This window comes from Oreochromis niloticus, linkage group LG7, assembly GCF_001858045.2.
Source record: "Oreochromis niloticus isolate F11D_XX linkage group LG7, O_niloticus_UMD_NMBU, whole genome shotgun sequence".
Classification (NCBI taxonomy): Eukaryota; Metazoa; Chordata; class Actinopteri; order Cichliformes; family Cichlidae; genus Oreochromis; species Oreochromis niloticus.
The window spans coordinates 18,082,301-18,107,656 of NC_031972.2; the positions used below are offsets into that span (position 1 = coordinate 18,082,301).

At 41.2% G+C, this 25,356-nt stretch overlaps 1 protein-coding gene and 1 long non-coding RNA gene across 6 annotated transcripts in view; one reads left to right on the forward strand and one right to left on the reverse strand.

The window, feature by feature from the left end:
* The window catches only part of nedd4l (NEDD4 like E3 ubiquitin protein ligase), a 43,468-nt gene extending 23,242 nt beyond the window's left edge, over positions 1-20,226 (reverse strand). For 2 of the 5 annotated variants that reach the window (XM_013275197.1, XM_013275195.1), the window contains exons 1-2: positions 1,266-1,301; positions 559-609 (exon numbers count right to left, since the gene is read on the reverse strand). Coding sequence is in view for 3 of the 5 variants with exons in the window: in XM_013275196.3 (XP_013130650.1) it covers positions 559-609; positions 5,374-6,480 (1,158 nt within the window). In the remaining 2 variants the exon portion in view is untranslated. Of the gene's footprint in view, positions 1-558; positions 610-1,265; positions 1,302-5,373; positions 6,629-10,427; positions 10,482-11,188; positions 11,228-14,021; positions 14,104-18,060; positions 18,135-19,897 lie in introns of those variants that run through there. The other 3 variants (XM_013275198.3, XM_013275199.3, XM_013275196.3) reach the window with 3 other exon arrangements.
* A 122-nt stretch (positions 20,227-20,348) lies between these two features.
* LOC112847573 (uncharacterized) lies at positions 20,349-24,200 on the forward strand. The gene is made up of 3 exons (XR_003221183.1): positions 20,349-20,396; positions 22,172-22,267; positions 23,240-24,200. It is a non-coding gene; the product is annotated as an uncharacterized LOC112847573 (long non-coding RNA).
* The last annotated feature ends 1,156 nt before the right edge of the window (positions 24,201-25,356 follow it).

Below are 25,356 nucleotides of genomic sequence, written 5' to 3' on the forward strand. Positions count from 1 at the left end.
TCTGTGCAGAGCATGCAGAGGACAGAAGGACATCAGACCCCAGACAACTACCTGGTTTACTCTTGCATCACACTGACTTACTACTAGGAAGGTTTTAAAAACAACAACAACCAAAAAAAACCCCAAAAAACAACCTTTCGTGTTCAGTCCAGCTGAACGGTTTCATATTTATTTCCACTACATAATGTCGCAGGTGTGAGAATGGCTTGTGCTTGCATCAGACCTCAACTGTAAAAATTCCCAAGCACCCTGATTCTGCATGTAGATGTTGTGTGTTTACATGCTAGACAGCCCGCTTTCCCTTTCTAATACAGAGAGCGCTGTTTGATCACAACAAAAGCATTACCTGTGACTAGCACTTTCTCACACTCAAGATGGGAAAACACAAACAAACTCTCGCCCTGACCTTCACAGAGGTTAATCAGAAACAGCAAAATTGTAGATAAGAAACAGCTGAGCATTCAAAACAGTGCTAAACCAGCCAGTGTGTCCACACGCACTCACACTTTACACACATACAGACATAAATAAATGACAGCAGAGACGTAAATAACTTACCGGCAGATGACTGAGAGGAACATCAACTTGCCCAAGGAAATCATCTCTAGTCTAGGGGGAAAGAAAAAGCTCACGTTTAGAAGCTGAAATTCAAAAAGAACGACTTTTTGTTTTTGTTTGAGTGTGTCTGTGAAAAGCCTGAAGCATCAGTAGGGAAAATGAAGGGAAAACCACAATGTTGAGGTAAAAAAATCACCAGATTATCCAGCAGCATTTTGTATGTATTAAATACAGGCGGAAAGAAAGGCAAAAAGATGTTCATTTCATGGACAGCCCCATCCAGAAATACAGTGACCTCCAGCCTAATTTGTGAACACATGTGGAAACCTGAGAATCTCAAGAAAGTTTAAAGGCAGTAAAGAAAAACTGTTCAAGTATTTCCACGCGGTCTTACTGAAAACAATTGCACTTGATTAGTTAAGGTTGAAGATCAGCTTCTCAGAAATCAGGACAGATTTCCACATGTGTCCAGACAGAAGGTTCAGAGCGAGATTTATTTATGGACAGGCCTTTGGCAACACTTTATGGGAGAAAACCCTGCGATCCCAGCAAGGAAAAAACATCTACAGCCACCAGATAAAAGCCAAATCAGCTGGACAGAAGGAGAGAAGGGCAGATGTGACCACAGGGAAAAATTTAAAACAGGGAAGGTTTGTGTCTGAGATTTAAGAGGCCCATAGATTTGTCTGTTACCGAGTATGGATTACCTGTCCGAGATGGAAAAGCCCATTCTTGGAAGTAGCCTGTGTGTAGGACACAACTGATTTAGACAATAGGCATAAACTAACTGATTGACACACAAGCTGGGTTGAAATGATGCAGTGACAGATTTACGCAAAGACAACTACAGTAGTGCAACAAAATAACCACTGACTGTCAATTATACACTCTCCCACTCACCACAATTACAAAAAATACAATAAAATTAAAAAAAAACCTTCAGTCTGTTGCTTCCTTTAAAGACTGATTATTGTTAATGTACAACAGAGGAAATTTTCAACATTGTGGCACGTGTGAAAGTTGTGTAACACTGTATATATGCTTAATTTGACAGTAAAATGTCATATTTGTCGTTACTTAACTTGAAATCAAAAAAGCAAAAACAAGTTTTCAGAAGGAATAAAAATCAAAAACTAACTTGGTTCTGAAAACAGTATTATACCTCTGGATGAAGAATAAGAACAAGCAGAATTTAAGCCTCTACAGAATAGACTGCATGGCCTGGAAAGGATTTTTTACACTGATTTGAGGTTAAGGTGTTTAAAAAACTTAAAACAAAACACCAGTTTATTCTGATAAACAAAGGAAAAAGAGCTGTGGAGTGACTGCACTGGGCTCCCACCACAGTTAACCGAGCTGGAATTCAGTAGTGAAAAGGTTACAAATGAGTCACATAAAAATGATGACTGATTAACGCACAGGCATGTAAACACACACACACAGACGCACACACACACATTTATGAACGCATGTGAAGTCACTCATCCTCGCACGTCCACCCACCTCCACTGAAAAACACACTGTAAATGAGCCCTTCTTGGAAACCAGGAGTCACTACTGTGCAAATTACCGCAATGGATGCTTTAAATTTCTAAACCAACCAAACTAAAGGATTCACTTACTGTTAGCATAACTCATTTAAAGCAGTCCGACATAAGATTCCTCCAAGTTTGAGAGAGCATCAAAAGCAAACTTGACCACAGTATAACCACAACTCTTTTACCACATGATCATATAAACAGCAGTAGCGCTGTCACTTCCAGTGTATGATATAAGCAATTGCAATGATATTATCACATGGAAAACAACACCTTCTGGAGACAAACCTGTTTTCTTGTTGTTGTTGTTTTGTTTTTTTAAATGTCACTAACCATAACAAGCATTTCAACTCTGACCTTATATACAGAGTTGGATTTAATTACAGAGTCATTAAGGGGTCAGATTGGAGTCTGCAGCTGCCTCCCAGGACCAGGTTACACTCTGAGGGTGCGACCAAAGACCAACAGAAGGAAGTAGGGGTGGACAAAGAAAGTGGCTTGAGGTATGAGAAGAAGAAGAAAGAAAAAAGGAAGCTAGCCCAAAAAAAGTTTGAAAACAGAACACAAGTAGGTCACCGAAACAATTGCTTTTCACATGCTTCTTATTTTACTCTGGCAAGTTTGGGTGAGAATATATCCGTTTCAGATCGTTGTGCTGAAATATCACCGTAATATCTGTGGATTACAAACGATTTTGTGGTTCTCACAGCACCAAAAATAATAAAAATGAAATAAAAATTTTTTTAAAAACCCTAAATGACGCCTGCAGCAACATCTCTCTCCAGAAACTGACCCTGTAATTAAATCCAAAAACATCCAGACAGCAGCTTTCATTGCCAATGTTTATAGGATATTTTGCTCTTCACTTCAATTCACATGTAATGAACGAGTAAAAACCTAATCCATTATAATTCCTAAACACACTTCAATCCTTCAAGACTATAGGAAAGCAGCTAAAGTGCTAAGAACTGGAAATGCTATGAAGCTACAGGAAGATGTGGTGACACAGTGTTTATGACAAAGGGCAATCTGGAGCAAGTCCAAGCTGGCACTGAGGTGTGAAAAGGCTGTCTCACCTTCTCAACAGTCTCCCTGCTGACACAACTGAATTACAATACCATGCAATTCAGAGAAGTCCACACTGTCAGAGAAAAGCCCTGCGCAACACAAGTGATTCGAATGCCTCTCACATGCTATTGGACCAAAATAAAAAGCATGCCCTCACCCCACTTGTCCACAATCTTGCCTCAGGTAAATATAGCCAGCCTACTGGCCTCCAGGAGCTCTCAGTGAATGGAAACCGAGGGGTACTAAGGCAGTGCTGTAACGAGGGCATGGCACGGAGGCATAGCAGTTTGCAGCTAGTCCATCTGGTGTGCGCACACACAAACACACACACACACGTCATCCCAAGCCCAGTTTTAAAAAGGGGCAATCCAACTCCAGGCAATCAGTTGGGGAAGACCTGTTATTATGGTCTAATTGGGGACTTCCTTGTTGCTTGAGAAACGGGATGCCATGGAGTCTCACATCACTACTATGAGGGGCAAAGGAAAAGGTTCATTTTTCCCACTAGATCAGAAAGAAAACAGTCATTCCTCCATCAGGGATGAAACCTTGAACAAACTGAGCCAAATGCATGTGGTTCAACATAAAAGATTGGAATATATAGATATTTTTTTCTTTTCCCAAACCTAGATTGTCTATCAACACCGCCCTTGCCCTTTTCATCATCACCTTTGCTACTGCTAGCGTGCATCTTGACATCTCTTTTTTCATCACCTGAATAATGTGAAATCACTGGCAGGGCTGTGCATCACAGTATCTGCCTGGATGCAGACTAAGCTCAGTCAAACTGAGTGGGAAGAGATATTCTTTGGCCGACTGGTCACAACTTCTACACATACAAGCAAGAAGAAACCGCTGAGGTGCAATAAACTCAAGCTGATGATTAAATGCAAAAAACTGCAGTTCCTGGAGTGGCCACTTGAGGCTAGCTTCAAAAGAAAAAAAAGCATGTTTATACTTTTACAAATAACCAATCTGGTTTGTGGTGGGGGAGTTTTTTTGTTTTCTTTTGGGGGTGGGGGGTTTGACTCAGAGATGAATGAAATCTGTGGTTTGGTCAGATGAACTAAAACATGATATGAGCAAACAGTTTCCTGTTTAGGCGGTCCTTCCTGGAGCTAAACATCTCATGATAAACCTACATCCTGCTTGCTAAATGGTGTAAACCTCAAACAGTCAATGACGGCCTTATCATTTCATTTCAAAATCTACTATATTTAATTTTAGGCTAAAAGTTGAGTTTACAGCTCTAATGTGCCATTTTAAAAAAATAGCTTAAAAGAAACATCTGAAAAGTTCTACATCGAAAGTATTTAAAAGTTTAATAAGTAAACAGCAAACACACTGATTATAGCATTCTAGTACCAGAGTTGGAGCTATGCGTAAGACAGGAGAGCAACACCAAAAGATTTCAGGCTTTGAGGAAACCGACAATGCTTGTGAAACTTTTTGATCATTGTTTGGGCTGCACTGTCATGTTAGTTCTTAATCGCCTGCAGAGCAGCTGCAACAATTCACATCCATACCAGCCAAGAACTGGAGAAGACATGCCGCTCGCCTGCTCTCAAAACCAACAAACACGCTCGAGGTAAACTAAAAATAGACACAGCCAGCTCTTAAAGAGCGCTGACTGCACTTAAGGGTATTATCAAAAACCCCAGTGTCACATTTCTGTGAAACGGAAGGCAACAAGTGCATGGGAACAAATTATCCATTCATCCATTTCTTGCACAACTAAACTGGTTGACGTGTGTGAGATTTTAAGTCGTTCTGGTTACGAAGTGAAAGAAAAGCAGCATGTGTGATTTAGATCAGCAAGGTTGTCTGTGATTTTTAGGTCCAGGAAAGTCACCACCCTGTATCAGCACCACACAGATCTCTCCCTGTCTAGCCTATATTCTTAGAGTTAAATAGTACTTAAGCAACCACTGCAAATTAGATGTGTTAGGCTTTTTCATTTGTTATGTCCATGACAGTGCTGGATCTCACCCTTTTGGCTACAAGACGAACAAGCCAAGTCATATTAAACTAAATGTCACATGCCACCCACTATTTTTGGATTTGTTTACTATTCATTCTCATATCAGTTTCTCTAGGAACATTAGAACAAGTCTATAAATGTTACATAACGCTTTTGTAATTCAACAATTTTTCACCAAACATTTCAGAGGCAGAGTATGCTTCTACTAAACTTTTCCACACTCTTTACCTTGGAATTACTTGTCGTTGATTCATTGCCAAAGCTCACATCCTGATTTCCACCTCCACCCGGGGTAAAATATATCTTGAAATGTGGCTGCCTTCTGGGATTTTCCCCACTAAAGTTTAAAGTACAACCATCAGGTCTGTTTCTTGCTTCTGTCTCCACATCTGTTTCATTCTCGTCTATAGTCTGACTGTCTGCACCACTTTTCTGATTATTATTTTCCACCAGCAGCCTCTGATGAGACGGGCTTCTATGTAATCGAATTCTAGGGTAGCGCACCCTATGGCAGCCTCTTGAGCTGTTGGGTCCAGCATCTGTGCATTGTTCTTGTGATGGATCACCCGGTTGTCTGCCCTGCTTCTGATCCTGGCTCTGATTTTGCTGGAGCTGAAACACTAGCCTCTGCTTTGTGCCATTAACACCAGAGGACTGGTCCAGGCTTTGCTGCTGGACAGACCAGCTGGTACCGCCATAGGGAAGGATTCTGAAATGCTGGACATCAGAGCTGTCAGGAGAATTCCTCTGGATGTAGATGGCACCAACACTGATGCCAGGCTGGCGTCTGTTATACGTACAATGACCGCTGGAACCAATACTAAAGACCCTACGCTTGGGAAGGTTTGGCTCCGCCAGAGAAGATTGCACACTTAAAGAATCAGGGCTGTAGTATGGAGGAGGGGACTGCCGCGGAAAGTTAGCTTGACTCTGTGGTTCGGTATAGGCAGGCGCAGGTCCTGGGGGAGAATAACAGGGTGGTGGGACATCATCAGCATGACCACTGGAATCTCCATTACTGGATCCATTGGAGCGCTGAAGGGAGATGTGCATGGATGAGCTCCTAGTAGGACGTGGCTCAGTGTAGGCGGCAAGCTGGGGTATGAACATGGAGGAGCTGCGTTTAAGCGAAGGCTCAGAGTGGAAACCAAAAGCCGCTGATGGGACGTGCTCTGTAGCCGAGTCCTGGGAAGGCCTCGATGCTGGACGTGGCTGTGCGAGGTGTGCCGTGACCACATCGTCGTCTCGCTGCTGCACCTCAAAGTCTCCTTCCAGTATGTCCGGGGCTGTGTTACTGCGTCCTGAGCCAAAGTACAAACGCAGACGCTGTGCCATTTTCACCTCACGTCCAAATCTCCCGTTGCCTCTCACTTTCTTACTGAGTGGCTGCTGGTTCTCTCCTCTGGCTCTTGCCTCAGTATCCTAACTGTTGCCCACTTCTCCTTTGGCTAGACAACTGATCCTCTTTTCTTCCATTCCCCCCTCCCCACTCCCCTCTCCCAGCCTCTTCGAGTCTCTTCCGCAACTTTCCTTCCCACACCAAGCTGAACTGAGAAAAGAAGTACTCACACCACAAAAGCAAAAGAGCCACTGCAAAACAGCTGACAACTTTACACAACGCACTCAAAGGAGAGGGAGAGTGAGGGCTGAGGGCTGATGGCTAAGGGGGGGGGGGGGGGGGGGGGGGGGGGTGTTTAAAAAAAAAAGGAGGGAGAAAAAAGAAAAAAGGAGGAGGATCCCTGTATACCAGTCTCTTAGCACCGGCAAGCACTAGCGACAGACGGCAGAAATAGCCTGAGCCAAGTGACAGCCAGCATTCCCGACATGATTGGATAAGAGTGGCCGGCACTCCTGGTTTCCGAGGTGACAGTGGGTTGCCTGGCAGTCACGTGACTACAAATGGCCCTGCCATCTCCTGTTACGATCCCATACTGCCCTCACGTACCAAATGAACACCCCCCCCCACCGACCCCACCTACATCCTGCTTGCTTACTCCTATCCATCCTCCCCTCTATTAACGTGAACTTTTTCTAACCCTGCCAATTCCCCTGCCTCCACATCTCATTAATCTCTTTTCATCTGGCTTCATGAGTTTTTAAACTATTTACTTCATAATTTAAACATCATCTGGAATTTGATTTCATTTGCTAAAATTGATCTCTCAGTAAGAGTAGCTCAGTTTCCCCAGAGTAGCACTCAATATCAAAACACCACTCACCAAGAGTACACCTATTAAATTAAATCATAACTCATTCCTTTTTCAATAGTGGCTCATATTATTTAACAAAAGAAGTTCCCAACATATTCATCTTAAATACAAGTAGTTTCGTTCTTTTGACTGTGGATTTCTTTGAATTTAAAAATAAGTTAACAGAAACTTAACTAGAGTGACAGATGGCCGAACCACTGCATGCTCATCTACAGAAACTTTCTTATGACTTCTTTTAGATAGATATCGTTGACTAAACACTCTCTTTTTGGATCAAACTTAACTAAATGGCGAGCAGTTTTGGATTTTTAGGGAGGGGTGAAAGTTTAGCAATGTGATCAAAATGGGAAAGCTCGATAAAATTAGAGCATTATTACGAAAATAAGTGCAGCAATGTTGGCAATGCCAGTCAGCTGTTTATTTGCTCCCACTCAACTCCTTCGGCATTGAACGATTCCAGTCATTCAGTGCTGCCTGCAATCAGCCTGTTCTGGAAAAGACATGCTGTGAACTGAAGGAGAAGAAAGAAATGGAAGGGACAAGGAAAGCATCAATAACTTCTAGATTCTAGATTCACAGCAAGGTTACTTGTTAACTGATCACCAATTGCCACTTGGTGCCAATCATGTCAAAAATTCAACACCAAGTCTGGAGAATATAATTTATCCTGTAACGTCTTGCAGCTTGGAAACAGAAAAACAAGAAGCATAAGGAAGTTGGTGCTAAAAATGGATCAAGAAAAAAAAAAGTGAGATTGAGAGTAAAGAGCAGAGTATCTGACAGATCACAGCTTTGATAAAGCGAACAGCACGGTCCTCACTCGGAAAAAGGCATGTCTACTTGAAACAGAATAAACATGCAATGTCTGCCATACACAGCCAAACATTTGACGCTGCTTTTATAGGTCATTCCTTTTGCATCCAAAAGCAGTCCGAGACACAACTTTGCTGTGATCCTAGCCTGTAATGCTGAATGAAATCACACACAAATTCTAATGCCTAACTCCAAGTTACAACACAGGAAAAGACACTTTATATGAAACATACTGTACATTAATGTAAAAAACACTCCTACAATTTGATTCACCACAGCATCATCATGTGAAAAAGTGGGAGTTGGACTACTTTGCCCTGAAGCCAGAGTTAGTGGGGGAGTTGTCCGCCTCCGTGCACTGACAAAGCCCCTATCACAATTTGCCATTTCAGAGCTACACGCTTGAAAAGCAACTGCCTTGTTTTAACCGCTTGGACTGGTTCGACCTATGGCTTAGACCACAGTGTGTCACCTTATCTTTTTCAAAAAACAAGTTGCAACCAGCAGCCTGTAGTATTTCAAACGAATGGAAAAAAATAAATATCAAAGCTCTGCATTGTCGACAAGAGGGCATCGAGAAGCGATACTGACTGGACAAAGAAGCCAAAAGAAAGACACTGTAATACAGGAAGACTCATGGCTTGGCAGCCAGTTACACTTAGTGATGACACACTGCCTGCAGTGTTAGGCACAGTCAATAAATGTGTGTCTGTGTGAGAAATGTTATGGGGAATGTTCTGTATAAAAGAAACAAAATGCCAATGTGTGGTCCAATGGCAGCGAGCCCAGCTTGCCAAATGACATAACATGCCTGCTTCAAACTGCACTGTGCTGTAGGTCTATTCAGCCTCTTCTTCAAATTCAACCATCGGTGTCATACATAGCTCTCTTATATTTGTACTATGCTCTAGCACAATAGTACAAAACTATTCCAAGTTGTCATCTTATTAAACTGTTTATTATTAAATACAAAAGTACAAGTAGTCCCTTCAAAGAAATGCTGACCAGTGGTGGGGGAGCTGCCTTGGCACGCACCAAGAGAAAGACAAAAAGCACCTCCTCGGACATATAAGGAGAGGACCGTGCTTGAGGCTGCCTGTGCTGTGCTCTCGTGTCATCCTCTTATAAAGAGAGTGCTCACTATACTGAAGGAAAATTAGAGCTGCACGTTTTAGAAAGGACGGAGTGCAAATGAGCAAGTTAGACATGTGTTACATGTTTAGATCAATGAAATATTCACATATTTATATGGTTCACCTAGTAATAAAACTGGAGAACGTGTTGTTACAAAAAGACACTCCCCAAACAAATCCCAAATGTTTCAACCTCCCACGATGGTCCTCAGCAACAGCCCTGAATCTGAGAGGCCCCGACAGAATGTGCCTTATCCAGCCAAGATCACCAAAACTATGTTGGGCTGCATCCGCTGTTTGTTTTATACAACATCAAACCCAGGACCCAGAGGTACTGAGAAGACATAGGAAACAAATAACACTGCTAGCAGAGCCTTTTGCTTATTCTACAGAACAATGACTCCACGGTGTCAGCAACCACTTTTCTTATGCACGCCTTCTCTGAAGATACTCCAACCAAGGTCAAGTTTAGAGCCAAGAGTGAATTAGTAAATTGATTACAAGACCCATTTGTGATGGTTTTACTCACTGCAAGACTTGACAATGTGCAGACATTTAATCTAGTTGTCAAGGCAACTGAGGGCCTAAACAGGGTTTTAATTTCACAAGTCAAGGAAACCAGTGTTCTCGTCTGTGGGGGAAATCTGAGAAATTTGACATAAGAGGAATGTAGGTGCTGTTAGTGGATTACAGTCTGAAAGCAGAGTACTGAAACTAGCAGTCAAACAAGCTGTATGCTGTTTATAATCTACAAATCCTACAGCTGAAATCATGTCATGTTAAACCAGGAAAATGGTTCACATCACGAAAACTGTTAACACATGAGGAAGGGCAGACAAAGTCAATAAAACTTATTCCGAGTTATTGAAAATCTCTGCGGTATAATGAAAGCAGAACTGTTTGAGACAAATTTAGCAATATCAGTTTTACAGTCATCACATTATGTTTTATTGGCGTAACTGAGACTAGAGAACAAAATAAAGTGCTACTGGAAAGCAAATTATCACCATAGGACATTAAATGAAAGACAATATATTGTGCAAATATTTCCAAGGAGAACAGATTGCACGAAGCAGATTAAACGACACGAGACAACTAAATAAATCTACAAAAGTGGGAATCTTACCAGTCTGTTTTCATCAAACACCTCAAAGAGTAGCCTGTGATTCTGTGGACACACCTGTGGGAGCAACAAAATAACAAGGAAGATGTTAGAGAAGTTGCTTGCTGTTTATGTCAAAATGTATGTGCATTTGCGAGTAACTGGCTGCTTGCTTTTGTTTTGTAATAATTCAAGACTGTGCAGAGTCTTAGAAGGTAGTCAGCTGTCTAATTATTGAAATACAAGCCTGAGCTGCACTGCCCATTTTACTATAATCTGTTTCCTCATAAACAACTCCTACACTATCAGGAGTTGAGCAATCAAAGTTGACACAAAGGTACAACTTGTACTCTTAAAAGGCTGTTATCCATATTACACATTATGACATCATTATGCGACTTAACTACCTAACAACGGGAAATGACCAGTTCGTATCATTTATTCACCCATGACATCTTATAAAGTATTCTATCGTTTTAATTTCACAACAATGTTATCTATTTATATTCACAAAACTCGAATTATAGATGCCTAGCAACCACCTAACAATGAACTAAAGACCCTCAGTCTAGAGTTATCATATATATGTCACTATGCTTATAATGTCCTGTCTGATTACAGGGGTGGAAGACGTGGGTCTCATCGTCATGTTAAACTGCAACCAAAGATTCACAGCTATACAACTACTTCTCCAAAGCAGAGCAATAACAGACTGTCAAAGCAAAAACATAAAAAATAAAAATAATCATCATCATTCAAGAAAGCATTTCAAAATCTGAACTCACTCTAAAGTAGAATTCTTCGTTCCATTTTGGGTTGAGGGTCTGAAACACAGTGTACAGAAGCCACAATGAATAACTGCATTAAGACACAATAAACAGCATCATTAGTTTACACAGAAAAGAACAGATGTATGAAAAGCATCCCACTCAGAGTGAGAGAAGAGAGGCCAAGTGCAAAATTAGGCTCTATCTGGCATGCCAATGATCCTCTCTTATATTGTTAGAGGTGGTTTGCAGCAAACTTGCTCCTGTGATAAGAATAAGCCTTCAGATTAACAGGCGTGAGGATTTTCACCCACTTTCTGGATGCATCAGCTCAGCAGTTACACCCCCCCCCAATCCACTCTCCTTCTGCCTCACACATTTGATGTTTTTATTAGACTGAGAACTAAGTGACAGTTCTCATTAAAATTCCTTTGGTGACTCAAATGACTTAAACACTCAAATGTCAATGAAACCTGAATTTCACAAGTTACACTGAATAATAAACATTAAATGTTTTACAGCAGTGATAAAATAACATCTGTACTAAAACTACTGAGATACCACAATTACAAATTAACTCGCTGTACTTGGACGAACAATATTAATAAGGCCACAAGCCGAAACGCGTTGGTCAATTATTAAAGCTGTTCTTTGTTTCTCAAGTGTTGCTGGAGTTCCTGCTTTTTTAATTCTTTCATCTTCTCCATGCACCTTGGAAGCAGGTGAAGTTGTGCCAGGATTTTTTGCTGTGATTTACGAACAATATTAATGAAATCCACGGCTCACAAGGCAAAAACAAAAATAAAAATATCCAGAACAGCCTAACCTCAGCTCTTCTGTGCTCAGGGCATCGTCTAGATACTGATGTTTGCCTCAGATTGGCTTTTTATTTCTTTGTCATATCCCATTTTTTTCATGTCATCTTGCCACAAGCCAAACTCTTAGCTTCAACAACAAAGATGCCATCAAAGGTGTCCCACTTAAAGACACATGAAGCCCACAGAAGAGCTCAGCACCACTGCTTCTTTTTCTGCTCCACATAGCAGTGCTATTGTCAGCTATTTATATCCTATAAAGAAAACCATGGCCACTGGCAGCATATGTTTGGCTGCATGTGGGCCTGAGCTGCTTGACTCCAACACAGGCTTTCGTTGGCAGCTTCTTATAACCAACTTTACTACCAGGAAGTAAGAAACTGAGTCAAGCTATGCTTTAAAGTTTAACCCCTGCATATTATAAAGTACAGCCTCAGAAAAGAATAAAATGGAGTGCAGCAGAACCCAACACATTTCAGATGAAATTTAAACCATACAGCTCAGAAAATTCAAAAATCCTGGCAATCAATATGCACTTCCATTCAAATTACAGCTTCCTTTGAATTGGAAATGTCTCCTGTCCTGGGTTTACAATAATGGCAAGTAATAGCTCCCCCTGCTGTGAACAGATTTCCTCCTCAAAAATAGGCCACGGGGTAAAGAGCTCGACCAGTGTCTCCCTCTAGACCAAGTGTCCCCAATCTCAGTCCACGAGGGCCGGTGTCCCTGCAGGTTTTAGATGTGTCCTTGATCCATCACAGCTGATTTAAATGAATAAATTACCTTCTCAACATGTCTTGAAGTTCTCCAGAGGCCTGGTAATGAGCTAATCATGTGATTCAGGTGTGTTGACCCAGGGTGAGATCTAAAACCTGCAGGGACACCGGCCCTCGTGGACTGAGATTGGGGACCCCTGCTCTAGACTGTCCTGAACAGATAAAGGAAGCCCTGCCTTTTTGTGCCTTTCTGGAGCTTTGCCTTGACTGGCAGGTGTGGGGGTACGGAGTGTGTGTTTGTATTAAGATGATCTGTGATCCCACACCTGTGACTTTAAAAGGGACTCAATAAGTGCACATTTAAGTGGCTGAAAAGGCCCATCTAAAGTGCAGGTGTGGAAGTAGATTAGTTTGGCAGGGATGGCCAAGCTAGCCAAGCAATACAAGTAGGTTCATTAGAGTTCACTGGGCTTTCAAGGCTCAGGTGGTCGAGTGAGCTCTCCACTAATATAGGGGCTGGCCATTCGATCCCTCCATGTGCCAAAGCACCATCAGGCAGTACAATGAACTCCAGATTACTTCTTGCATAGCAGTCTGCTGCCATTGGTGACTGAGTGTGTGTGACTAAGGAATAAAGCTACGGCTCTGTTCTCACCTGGAATTAACATGCATCTTGGGTGATCCAATCACAAGGAGAAACCTCCAAGTACAGGTGTGAGAATGCACACGCAGATTTGACTGCTCACACCATATTCAGATATGCCGTGGGCTACACAATGCCATTCGCTTGTTTTAGCAGTGTGTACATAAATTTATCTGGAGCCACATTTAAAGAACGCCTACACAATCGGTGTTCTTCCTACCAGTGGAGAAACACAACGTCCTCTTGCACTAGTACTGGCTAACAGACTTATTCCCAACAAGTCTGTTTACAACTGTACATGTACACGATAAGAAATCTCACCAGCACATTAGTGTGATAGCATGAAATATCTCCAAACTACTGCTCGTTTCCCGTTAGCTTCAGCCATTTACAATAGTTCTCCCATTAGCGACAGGTGCCCTGCTGGTGAGACTGGCTGTAAAATTAACATAGAGCAGCACAATGTTTTGAGTCAAGATTAATTAGACTTTAATTTGAGACCCTTAATAATTAAGCTGGTTTGCAAAACTTCCGTAGGCTCCATGTTTATTTGCAGAGTAGCTGTCCACTTGTGACTGCGTCACCCAAGACATAAACAGGACCTCTAAGACAACAAACATCAGACTAAACATGCTACAGTTCAACGCTTCAAAGTCACTGTTTATTTATGGACTTACCTTTTTAATCGTTTTTGTTTGGACTAGGGCAAGCTCTCTAGTTTCGTCAGCAACATAGAGGGAAAGCTTGACGTACGGATCACTGCAAAACCAAAGCAGAAAAAAAAAAAGTCAGAAGCATATCCAAATTCAAACCATCTGCTCCCAGCAATAAATATAACAAACAACATACATCTATAATAAGTAGGATACATACATTTCATATTTCATTTAATTTCCATATCAAAACAATGATTTCCAAAGTGATAAAAGACCAAAGCAAATTACATATTAGCATATACAAACAAATTGACTTTTTTTTCTCAGTGCAATCAGTTATAGTTCCAGTGTAGACAGTTCACACTTAGAAGAAAAAGAAAATTGCGATTGGTGCACCTTAGTTAGAAACTCCTTCCATTTGAGTATCCTGAGAAATAAAAATCATGTCTTATCGGTAAAAACTGCTAAAAATAGAAACAGCTAAACGTTTTGAGGAGAGCAGTACAAACAATAAGCAGACCATGTGTGACTGTGCTATTTAAAACTCCCCACATGGCTTATTTGAAGGTGCTGACAGGGTAGAAATCTCCAGTGAGCTCTGGTCTGAGCGGTGATCTACTGTTCACAGCGAAGACCAATTAGTCTGCTGATGTTAGTCACAGCAGGCAACACCTGGTACCATGCCACACTTTGCCAAAACCCTTCCCTGGGAGAACTAACTATTTAAAAGGTCTGTGTACATGTGGAGAAGGTGACTTTGCAAAGTTACATAGTCCTACATGAAACTTTTACATTAAAATTATAGCGCAATTAACACAGAGGATGCTTTTACTTGTGCATTTATACATCTAAATAGGATATCTAAAAGACACTGCAGTATAATAACTTTTTATTGATCAAGTTAATCAACTCGGTTTATAGAAAGCTAGTGTTTGGAGGTTAAAAAAAAAGACAAAGAGCAAAGCGAGAAAGAAGCAAAGCAACGACAGGGTTTCTGCACAGACTAAGAAAAGGTTTTTCCTTTGCTCAACCTAATGTAATAAGATATATGTGCTGAGACAGTTTGGTGTGAATTACACTTTTCTGCATTTGCAGGTTCAAATTAGTTTCTCTAGTAGTGTTAGAAGAGAGATGGCTACACTGACATTAGAGATTTATTCAGTGAAAGCATATGTAATACACCTTAATTAGTACCTTGCAGTCCACAATTTATAAAAACAACTGTAACTTATCGACAGATGCATATTACCTGCATTACAAATGAGTTTATAATTGTCCTTGTGGTGACTTGCCAACTTGATATCTCATCAATATGTAACCTGGATTCCAATCAAGAGAGCCAAGTTCAGACTTTAAATCATTAAAATATATTCACACACCTTAGCTGTTCCCCAACATCATGAAGAGAACTGAAATTAAGTGTTATCAACACAGCTAATATACATGTTAGCCACCACCAGACACTGTTATCTGTGGTATATGAAGATGATGTGGAACATAATGTTAGTAGGGCAATTTAGGCAACTCAATAACTGCCTGCTACTACTATAACCCTTCCCCTGCTACTTACTCTTCAAACAACTGCAGTCGAGAACGCGACTGCTTCGGCTTCAGATGTCTTTGGTCAAATTAGCAGTATGCTGAGTTGACACAGGTGAACGGTGCGATTGCTGTTTTGTGTCGAGATGATGATTTGGGGTTTCTGGCACGACCCACATGGCACGTTTCAACACCCTTCACAGAATTTACTGCCACAGCATCCTGTAATAACCTCTTGTGGTCTCAGGAGCTACAATTGTGGCTGCTTAGCAAGAACTGCTTAGTATAAGGTTAAAGACAGGATTTTAAACACTTTTTAAAATATCAAAATATTAGTGAGTGGGTTTTAAATCTATTTGGACATAATCAGTAACCATAGCATTAGGATTGACCTAATCAGCAATTCAGTTTCACTTCGGATATACCAAAATTACATTTTGCCTGGCAGCTACAGTGCAGTCTTACTTTCATTTGAAGGAAGAAGTTGATATAAAACAAAAGAATAAGAACGAAGATAGATGGGCAGACAGACGGATATTAAAGGAGTTGCAAACATACCCTAGGCAAAACGGGTCCTGCTAATTAACATCTTCAGGAACACAGCTTCTAATTGTGTGTTTGTGTGGTTCTGTGATATGCTGTGACTAAACAAAAACAATGAGACCACTGTATCCCAGCTGCACTGAGACTTCTTGTCTCCTTCCTTCTATGAGCAAAAGTCCTTCTAAGGGTGAGAGACAGGCTACTTGTGGTCAACACAAGATTAAAGATACCAAAGCAGCCGGAATCAAAACATAGCCCCGTCCACTTGCTCTTTGAAGTTACTTCCTTGACTTTCTCTCATCGCTGCTCAAAAACGGTGAAAACAAAACCTCAGAGTGTTTCATTTAATCTGAAACAACAGAATGTAACACACGAGCCACAAAGGAGCACCGACAGGAACACATTTGGAGCAAAAAGAAGAAAAGAACAGGCTGGCACTGTTTGAGCATCTTATGAGGTGACAGACTGCCAAGTCAGCACTGTCTCCTGTGGTAGCTAGCCACACATCAAGACCTCATTCAGTGCACTGCATTACAGTTCAGCTTTCTCCTGAGCCAGGCTGAGCTGTCCTGCCAGCAGGGCATCAGGATGCTAACACATACACTCTGGCATGCGAGTAGCACTCACACAGTGCTACACATGCCAAGCTCTTCCTCAGACAATGTCTGCATTCTTACAATTCAGATACATTACTATGATCAACAGTAAGCACAGAGCTCAAATTCAGAAGAGGCTTGTAGAGCTCCTGTGGTGATTTCAGACAGATATTATAATACAGTTTAATATAGTTTAAGTTTTCTTTACAGCATCATGTAACATGTTACTTCAAAGAATGATGATAAGCAATCTTCAGTGAGTCTGTCCTGCGAAGTCTTGCTACATGTTTTGCATTTCAATCACACTTGCAAACCTAAACAGGCATTCGGTAAGATGTAGCTAAAAGACCTATAACAGCAAAAGGCGATCACATGTTAAGATTTGAAATGCTGTGCCATTTAAGTGGCTCTTTGGTAATTGCTATTTCTAATGGATGTTTGAGCTTCAGCATAATGAATATTCCATGTTTAGTTTGACACTAGAAAGCTAGTTTCAAATTAAGAAGAAAGTCTCTGACTGGCACATGGAAAAATACAACAACAGCCAGCAGGATGGTAGAGGTGGTGTTGATAGAAGTGACAGCGAGTCATTCAGCATATTATTAGAGCAAAAGCAAAGCTGTGGGTAATTAAAATTCAAGGAGCAGAAGTTACAATGCTTAACAAAAAAAAATTATAATAACTCCACAGAGGGTTATTATGTAACATCATGTAAAAACTGTATTAACAGTCTGTTGCACTTCACAGAATCACACATGGGAAGGGGACATTGATGGACATAACGCTTCAGAGATCATAAAAAGTTTAACCACTGTGTTCCCACATGTGAGAAGGTATGTGGCATGTATAATAATTAGTCAAGCTCTTTTATCTGGAAGAAGGGTAACAGAGGTGGGTTATGAGTAGGATAGAAGAGGCAGGATGGAAGTCATTGATTAACAATTGAGGTGCAAGGTCTGTAACTAGAAGGAATGTAGGAACCGTGCATAACACTGTGCTGCTCAAGGTTAAAAAGGACTAGCTAGAAGGAGAACCCCAAAGAGTGGGGATGCTAAACACAATGCTAGAACTAAGGCCTGTCTAGTTTTCCTTAAGCATGGATTTCTTTATGTAATGATCCGTGGCGAATCATTATTAGTGAGTGAAGTAGCTGACATGTTTGGCATGACCTATCTGAACTGTGATGATGTGTATGCATTCTTTTAGGTCCCAAAACACCCTAGTTTTGTGAAGGAAGAGAACGTGTAGAGCACCAGAAAGAAAGAAGCCCAAGTCCACTCACCAGGCCTTCACAATGATGACAGGAAAGCAACCTAACACTTCTATTATTTAGACAAAAACAGTATCTTCTGACGTGTTCTCAAAAATTCCATGATACGCACCTGGCTCCAAGGATGTCTTTCTTCGCAAGATCAATTCCTGCAATGACCTTAACGCGTAACACTCGTGTTTCATGCTGTGGACAGAGGGAAAGAGATGACCGGTCAAAACATTTAATTAGCTAAGTGAAGTCATCCAAGATATTTCAAGCAGCCAGCTGCAATGAGCTGCTTTTTAAATCAATAAAGCTCACCTATAAATAAATGGCAGTTTGTAACTTGGCACTAAAACTCAAACGCAGTATCCCAAAATATGTAGACAATACGCTAAACCACCTCGTGCCAGGCTGTGTCTACACTTTTCTCCAAGTCACTGCAGCTGCAATTAATTTACTGGGGAGGTCTCTGACATAGTTAATGATGCTAGCATAACACCAGATGACAACGTGAGAAGAACAGGGGAGTGGGGTGCATTACTGAATGTTTACCTCATGATCACAGCAAATGCTTTGTTTCATGGCATAATCATCAGTGAATACTATCCCCATCTGTTTAGAGTGTGTGAGGGATGGTTTTACAGACAAGCCTCATATCTGCAGGGTACCACAGAGCTATCAATGGGTTAAATGATAGTGTTCACCTTCTAATGATTATAAAAAAAAAAAAAGATAATAACTACAATGTTAACATAAGAAGGCACCTAAATTCTCCGCCAACATTTCAAACCTGATGTTAAAAATATTTTCTAGCCAATAAAGATCTTTCCCCCTGTTATCATTATTTTGGTGGTGCTGTTGGTATTTGTTTCCTCTTTGCTGTCACTGAAACATTTAAGTCACATAACATACTAAAAACTTGATGTGACAGAACAAATTACCAGTGGCCAATACATCCAATATTGATAATCGGGAGCTAAATCGGCCAATCCCTAGATTGATGTTAGAGAAACTAACTTCACAGGGTTGAAAGTGCATCTACGTAACACAGATTCAGTGAATTGCTGAAGCTGAACCCTCTTGCATCCTTCCTGGTCAGACAGACAGATGAGTCAAATGCAGGCAGAGTGCAAATTCAACAATCAAGAGTCACACCCCTATTTCCCCTTTAAAAAACCATTAAAGATTTATTTTTAGCTGTCCGCCAGGATTATCCAAAACAAAAAAATCCACACTGCTTGCCATTTGAGAGTAGACTGCTCCTAACATATAACTGATTATACGACAGCTCCCCTGTTTTAAAAAAAAAATGTCCAATATTTGACTCGTGACTATGATGCTGCAGTATTAAAAAAAAAAACAAAAAAAACAATAACGCTCGTATTATTTCATAATTAATGGCTACATGCTTTATGTAAATCTGAATGCCATGGCAACACAGTCCTCTACATCCAACTCCTTCGGTGATCACCTCACTTATCAGGCAGCCACGATTACAAACAAGAGGTGGTGTTTAAATCTGACACAGCGGTCGAGCTTGTACTGGGATCGAGCCATTCCACCCGAGAAATCGGTCGGTTTCCATTCTGCACATCTGGGATACAATAGAGCATTGCGAGGTAGCGGTTAAGCTCTAAGTCGTCCATAAATTGAATTAAACCGAGGATGGAACGAACCAACAGAGGCTGCTCGACTAAATTTGACGGCTTGGTTTCACGACTGGAGTCACAGTGGTGAAAGCGCTACTGAAAATGAGCTGAGAAAACTAGTGGACACGAAGACAGGGAGGAACTGACAGCTGCCGAACATTACACTGGAATGTTATCCAGGGTAAGGGGTTGTTAGCTTGCCTATCGGGCTAACGCTGGCCATCTCTGGCTGCACCCCTCTTGAAGAGACTCTTGGTTGTAGTATACTTTTTTTTTTTTTTTTTTTAAATGGCCCTGGTTGAGTTTAAAGCTTACCTCATCTTCTGAAAGTCCATATATCGGTTCGTAATTCGCAGCCATATAGCCTGCGGTCCACGCTAAATACACACAAAAACAAGCCGCTTTGCAAAGCTAGCTAGCTAGCCTTGAACAATAAAGTCCCACTCTCCTCTCTGTGCCGAGCGGTGAAGGTAAAGTCCACTGTGAAAGCAAGTACTCGGCACGCCGCGGGTGGTTGGTTCGCACCCGGATAACGTAATCCTTTCCCGCGTGGTCCGTCCACGACCCAACTTGGAAATGAAAAAAAATAAAAAAATTACAGTGTGGCGAAATGTTTCGACTGAGGCAAACCGCTTTTGTCAACTCCGAGCTTATCCCTCCCGAAATGTTGTGACACTTGACTTCCTCCTAAGAGCTCAGCCAATCGTGTGCCAAGAACACGTGATTGCTGTCAAAATCAGCCAATAAAGTGCGCCTTGAATTTCCCTAACGCTCCTGGCTGGCCAATTAAATAAGAAGAGGACGTGTAAATTAAGTGGGTCGTTTATATTTTTCTCGCTCTTTTTATGTTATGTATAACCATGTCTCACTGTTGAAATAGCCAGAATGTGTAAGATAGTTTTCACATATAATATCACCATCTCCACCTAACTGACGTCACGGAGAACCCGAAGGGGATCGTGACTTGGGCGGGGCTTGTAGCAGGCAGCCTATCACGTGCTGCAATCACAGCAAGTAGCAGGTCAATCTACTGATCTGGATCACGAAATTAATTGAGTCCAGGAAGGGGCGAAAACTGAGAGATACTTTTGGAAATCGAGTTAACTCAGCTCAACGAGGAGTCAGATATTGTATATTCATTGTATACCGTAAAATTACAACTATACCTTTTATTGCATGTGCGATCACATATGTTGACTAAAATTAAGATTATTCTCTTATGCGAACTGCTGTGAAAAAAACAAAAACTTATGTTCTGGTAACACATCAGAGGCTGTTCAAGTAAATAATTTGCAATGACAGAAAGAAATGACGAGATTTCTTGTCATTTCTTTAAGTAGTCTTTAGGAATAATTCTCCAAGCTTCTTGAATAGCATTCAAAGCTCTTCTTCTTTAAATTTTGCCTGCCCTTTTGTTCTGTTCTCTGCCAAGTAATATTGATGTCCAGGCTCTGGGGAGGCCAATCATTGACTGATAGTGTTCCACTTTGTGTTTATCTATGCTTTTACTGCACGTGCATTGTGTTTGGGATCACTGTCACACTGAAAAATAAAGCTGGTGATGATCAGACAATTTCCAAATGATATTTCATTGCAGATCGAATCCTAATGGTGCATTTCTGCATTCACAATTCCACCAATTTTGACAAGATCTCCAACACCACTGGCTAAAATGCAGTTCCTATCATGACAGGCCCTCCACCGTGTTTTACAGTTAGCTGTAGACACTCATTGTTGTCAGAATCATCAGAATCAGAATCAGAATACTTTATTGATTCCTAGGGGAAATTATTTTGGTTACAGTGCTCCAGTACAAACAGTAACAAAGACAGACAATACACTAAGTAAGAAATATCACAATATATACAATATATACATACATATATATATATATATACATATAAGTCACTTATTGATAAATAGCTGAATAAGAAAAAAGAGCATGTGCAAAAAGGGTGTAGCTATTGCAGTATACAGTGTGTTAGGTTAAGGGAGATGGCTACAGGCAGGAATGATTTCCTTGTCGTTTAGTGGTGCTTTTTGGTAATCTCAGTCTCTCACTGAGCGTGCTCCTGTGACTGACCAGCATGTCATGGAGTTGGTGGGAGGTATTATCCAACATTGTCTTTATCTTGGACAACATCCGCCTCTCCGACACCACCTTAAGGGAGTCCAGCTCCATCCCCACAACATTACTGGCCTTACAGATCAGTTTATTGAGTCTGTTGGCATCTGTGACCCTCAGCCTGCTCCCCCAGCATGCAACGGCGTAGAGGATTACACTGGACACAACAGACTCGTAGAAAATCCTTAGCATTGTCCGGCAGATGTCGAAGGACCTCAGTCGCCTCAAAGAATAGAGACAACTCTGGCCCTTCCTGTAAAGTGCTGGAAGGGCCAGAGTCGTCTCTATTTTGTTGTACCTCTCTCCTGACCTCCTCCATGCATATTAATAATAATTTGAAACAATATTTCAAAGGTGGATTTATAACTCTTGTTGCCATTCATCGGACTGGTTCCCTCTGATTTTAAGTCAATTTCCTGCATATTTTACCATACCTCTACCTTTTCTACCACTCCTTTCTCAAGAATTAGGTTTTTGATAGCCATCCTTCTTCTGAGGCTTCAGAGAACAGTAGATGGATCAACCTTAGAGGCAGATGCATCTCTCAGGTCCAGCATCAGGTCTGTGCTGGATTTTTTTCTTATTTTTTAAGGACATGATTTTCAGATATGACTGCCATAGATAACTTTTTACACCTACCTCTTCTTCTTTTTTTCTCTAATTGCCATCATGTAATTTAGTAAGGACATAGTGGACACCATGATGAGATATGCCAAGTTTTTAGCTGTTTGTACAATTTGAAATTAATTCTTTGTTATGTGTAGACATGATGCGGGTTCATCCCCAGCATTAAGTGCCTTTTTAATACTTGTTACTTAACAAAAAGATTTTAAAAAGAACGTTGGTATATGTATATATGTGTGTATATATATATATATTTTGTGTATATATATATATATATATATATAAACACACCCATCTCACCCCTGCGGGCGGTTTATCCTTCAAGCTCGGGTCCTCTACCAGAGGCCTGGGAGCTTGAGGGTCCTGCGCAGTATCTTAGCTGTTCCCAGGACTGCGCTCTTCTGGACAGAGATCTCCGATGTTGTTCCCGGGATCTGCTGGAGCCACTGGCCTAGCTTGGGAGTCACCGCACCTAGTGCTCCGATTACCACGGGGACCACCGTTACCTTCACCCTCCACATCCTCTCTCTCTCTCTCTCTCTCTCTCTATATATATATATACATATATATATATATATATATGTCTAAGGTTGGCTGAAGACTCAGGATTTTAAAGGAGAGTTAGCACTTTAGAGGGTTAGACATGCCAAACCCTGCAGCTGGCATTGTAACAGATGCCTGAACCATTAATAATAGATTACACCATGTAAACCCGTTATTAAAGAAGCCTTATCACAACTTGCACACTATGCACTGACTAATGTGTGCAATGAATACAGGAAATGAATCTGATGATCTGATGAGGCATGTTTGTCATTCATTGATCTTCCATTCATAGCCCGCCAACATTTGAAGACTGCGAATGATTTTTTGTATGTTTGTGTGTGTGTGTTTGTTTCGCTTTTCAGGAGCAACACCGGTCCTCTTCTACGGTCTAGACGCTTTCTTCCCTAATTAAAAGCTACCAGAGCATACAGACAGGCCTGCGACAAACACCCAGCTTTTATCAGCCAAAGCAGATCTGTTTTATTTGAGCCTTTGATTTGGTCCATTTAACAGACTTTAATATTTAGAAAAGAAACAGTTCCAGGAAGTAACACTAGATGCCACTGGAGAGCTGTAATTGCTGTGCTGTTTGACCCGTTCAGTCTTCGAACTGGTGCGCTTTTAGTTAGAGAGCGCTGAAATCTATGAAAATTAGACCCCCCCTGGCTGCTGTTATTTTCGGGGGGGACCTCAGTCCTTCATCTATGGCTGCTTGACGTGCCTCAGGCCTATTCGACTGCAACAACGGCAGCACAAACGGACGTGCACAGACAAGACGGTTCGCATACCAAACAACTTCCCCAAAAAGACGCAGTTTATTGGAAACGTGTATAAATGGGTATATAAATCCGCGCACCTGTGAGCATTTAAACGGAGGGCATCCCATCAAGGAGCATCCTTGTTCAGATGTTGACTGGCTTGACTCACACATGGCTGTGTGGCAGTGATACTTTGAATCCACGTGGAAGAGCAGATGGCCATATTATATAACATTATTGCATGTAAGCAGAGCTGAAAAGGGGGACGGAGAGAGATTTCCCAAGCTACCTCGGTTTGAAGGCCTCCAACACAAAGCGTGCTTTTACTCTGTGATTACTCACAAATAGTTTTTTTCTGATGTGAATGAGCGCGCTCAGAAGCTCATCGATGTCTCCAAAAGCATGATGATGCTGTTTTCATTTGTTGAGCAAGAAAAATACGAGAGGATTGTTGTAGTGATTGATTGCAGATATGGTACATATTTGTGTATATTAAGGGTCTCAAAAAGAAACCCCCAAAAAGAGAAAAAAATCACTGAAATGTTGCAAATGGAATAAAAATACTGCATGAACAACCCAGGTTTCACAACGCTTATATATGCAAATAGATGCAAAGCGTATAAAATATCTGCTGATCCTTGATTTTATTATCAATATTATTATCGTGACATATACACAATAGCGTCTATTTCATTACCGTTTTCCAGGACCTTCTATTCTTTTGGCCCCCATCTTTGGCATAAACTCACATGTGGGCTGGCATCTGAGCCTGTTAGATCTCTCTAGGTGTGGTTTCCAAGAAAGTAAACACAATGAGAAGAAACGAAATTTACGTCAACAGACAATGATCGGATACACGTACGATCCCTAAAGATCCCTAAAGGAATCTGTTCCTGTCTCCGTCTGTATCCTCGCTGCATCCAGAGTCGATTTGGAAACAAAGTCGCTCGAAGTGTATTCATTTCTGCAAACGCTGCAGCGGCAGGTTTGGGATCTTTTTTTGCAGAGATACACATAGAGATACTTGCCGTCTTTCAAGCGGGAACATAATGTTCAGGGTTATGCTACATCCTGTTGTAAAGTTTCAACAATGCGCCATTCTTTCGGGTTATTTGCACGCTTTTGTGCAATTTTCTGTTTTTACTCTTTTTTTTATACAATTAAAAAATGCACTCAGTTCTTTCCCATTCAATCTTTGCAGCTAGTGGTAGCTGACTCGTCCTGTGTATAATCTATGTGAGGATGACCCCGTGTAAAGGCCTGAGGGTGATGCTGCTAATAAAAATGGAAAGAGAGAGAGAGAGAGAGAGAGAGAGAGAGAGAACAGTAGGGATAAATCTTCCACTCACACATGGCTGGAGCATAAATTAAAAGAGTGAATCACGGGCGGATGGTGTCGCCTATGAAGAGGGGAAGAAGGACTTCAAATAAAGCCTACCGGGAGACTTTACAATGTTTACAGCTCCCCGTGAGAGGACAGGACGAGCGCTGTTTTAGCAGGACACATTGTTCTGATTGTCACAATGTGTTTTACAATGTTTGTTCATACACAGAGGGGGTAAAAGTTACTAAGGTAGCAGCAAAGAGGCCGTGGCTCTCCTCAGCTTGAAACTTGTGTGGTAGTAACCCTTACCAAACCTTCAGTGCCGAGTCTTTGACGCACTTTACGTGATTTTCATTAAAGTGCAAAAAAAAGAAAAAGAAAAAAAGATGTGACTAGA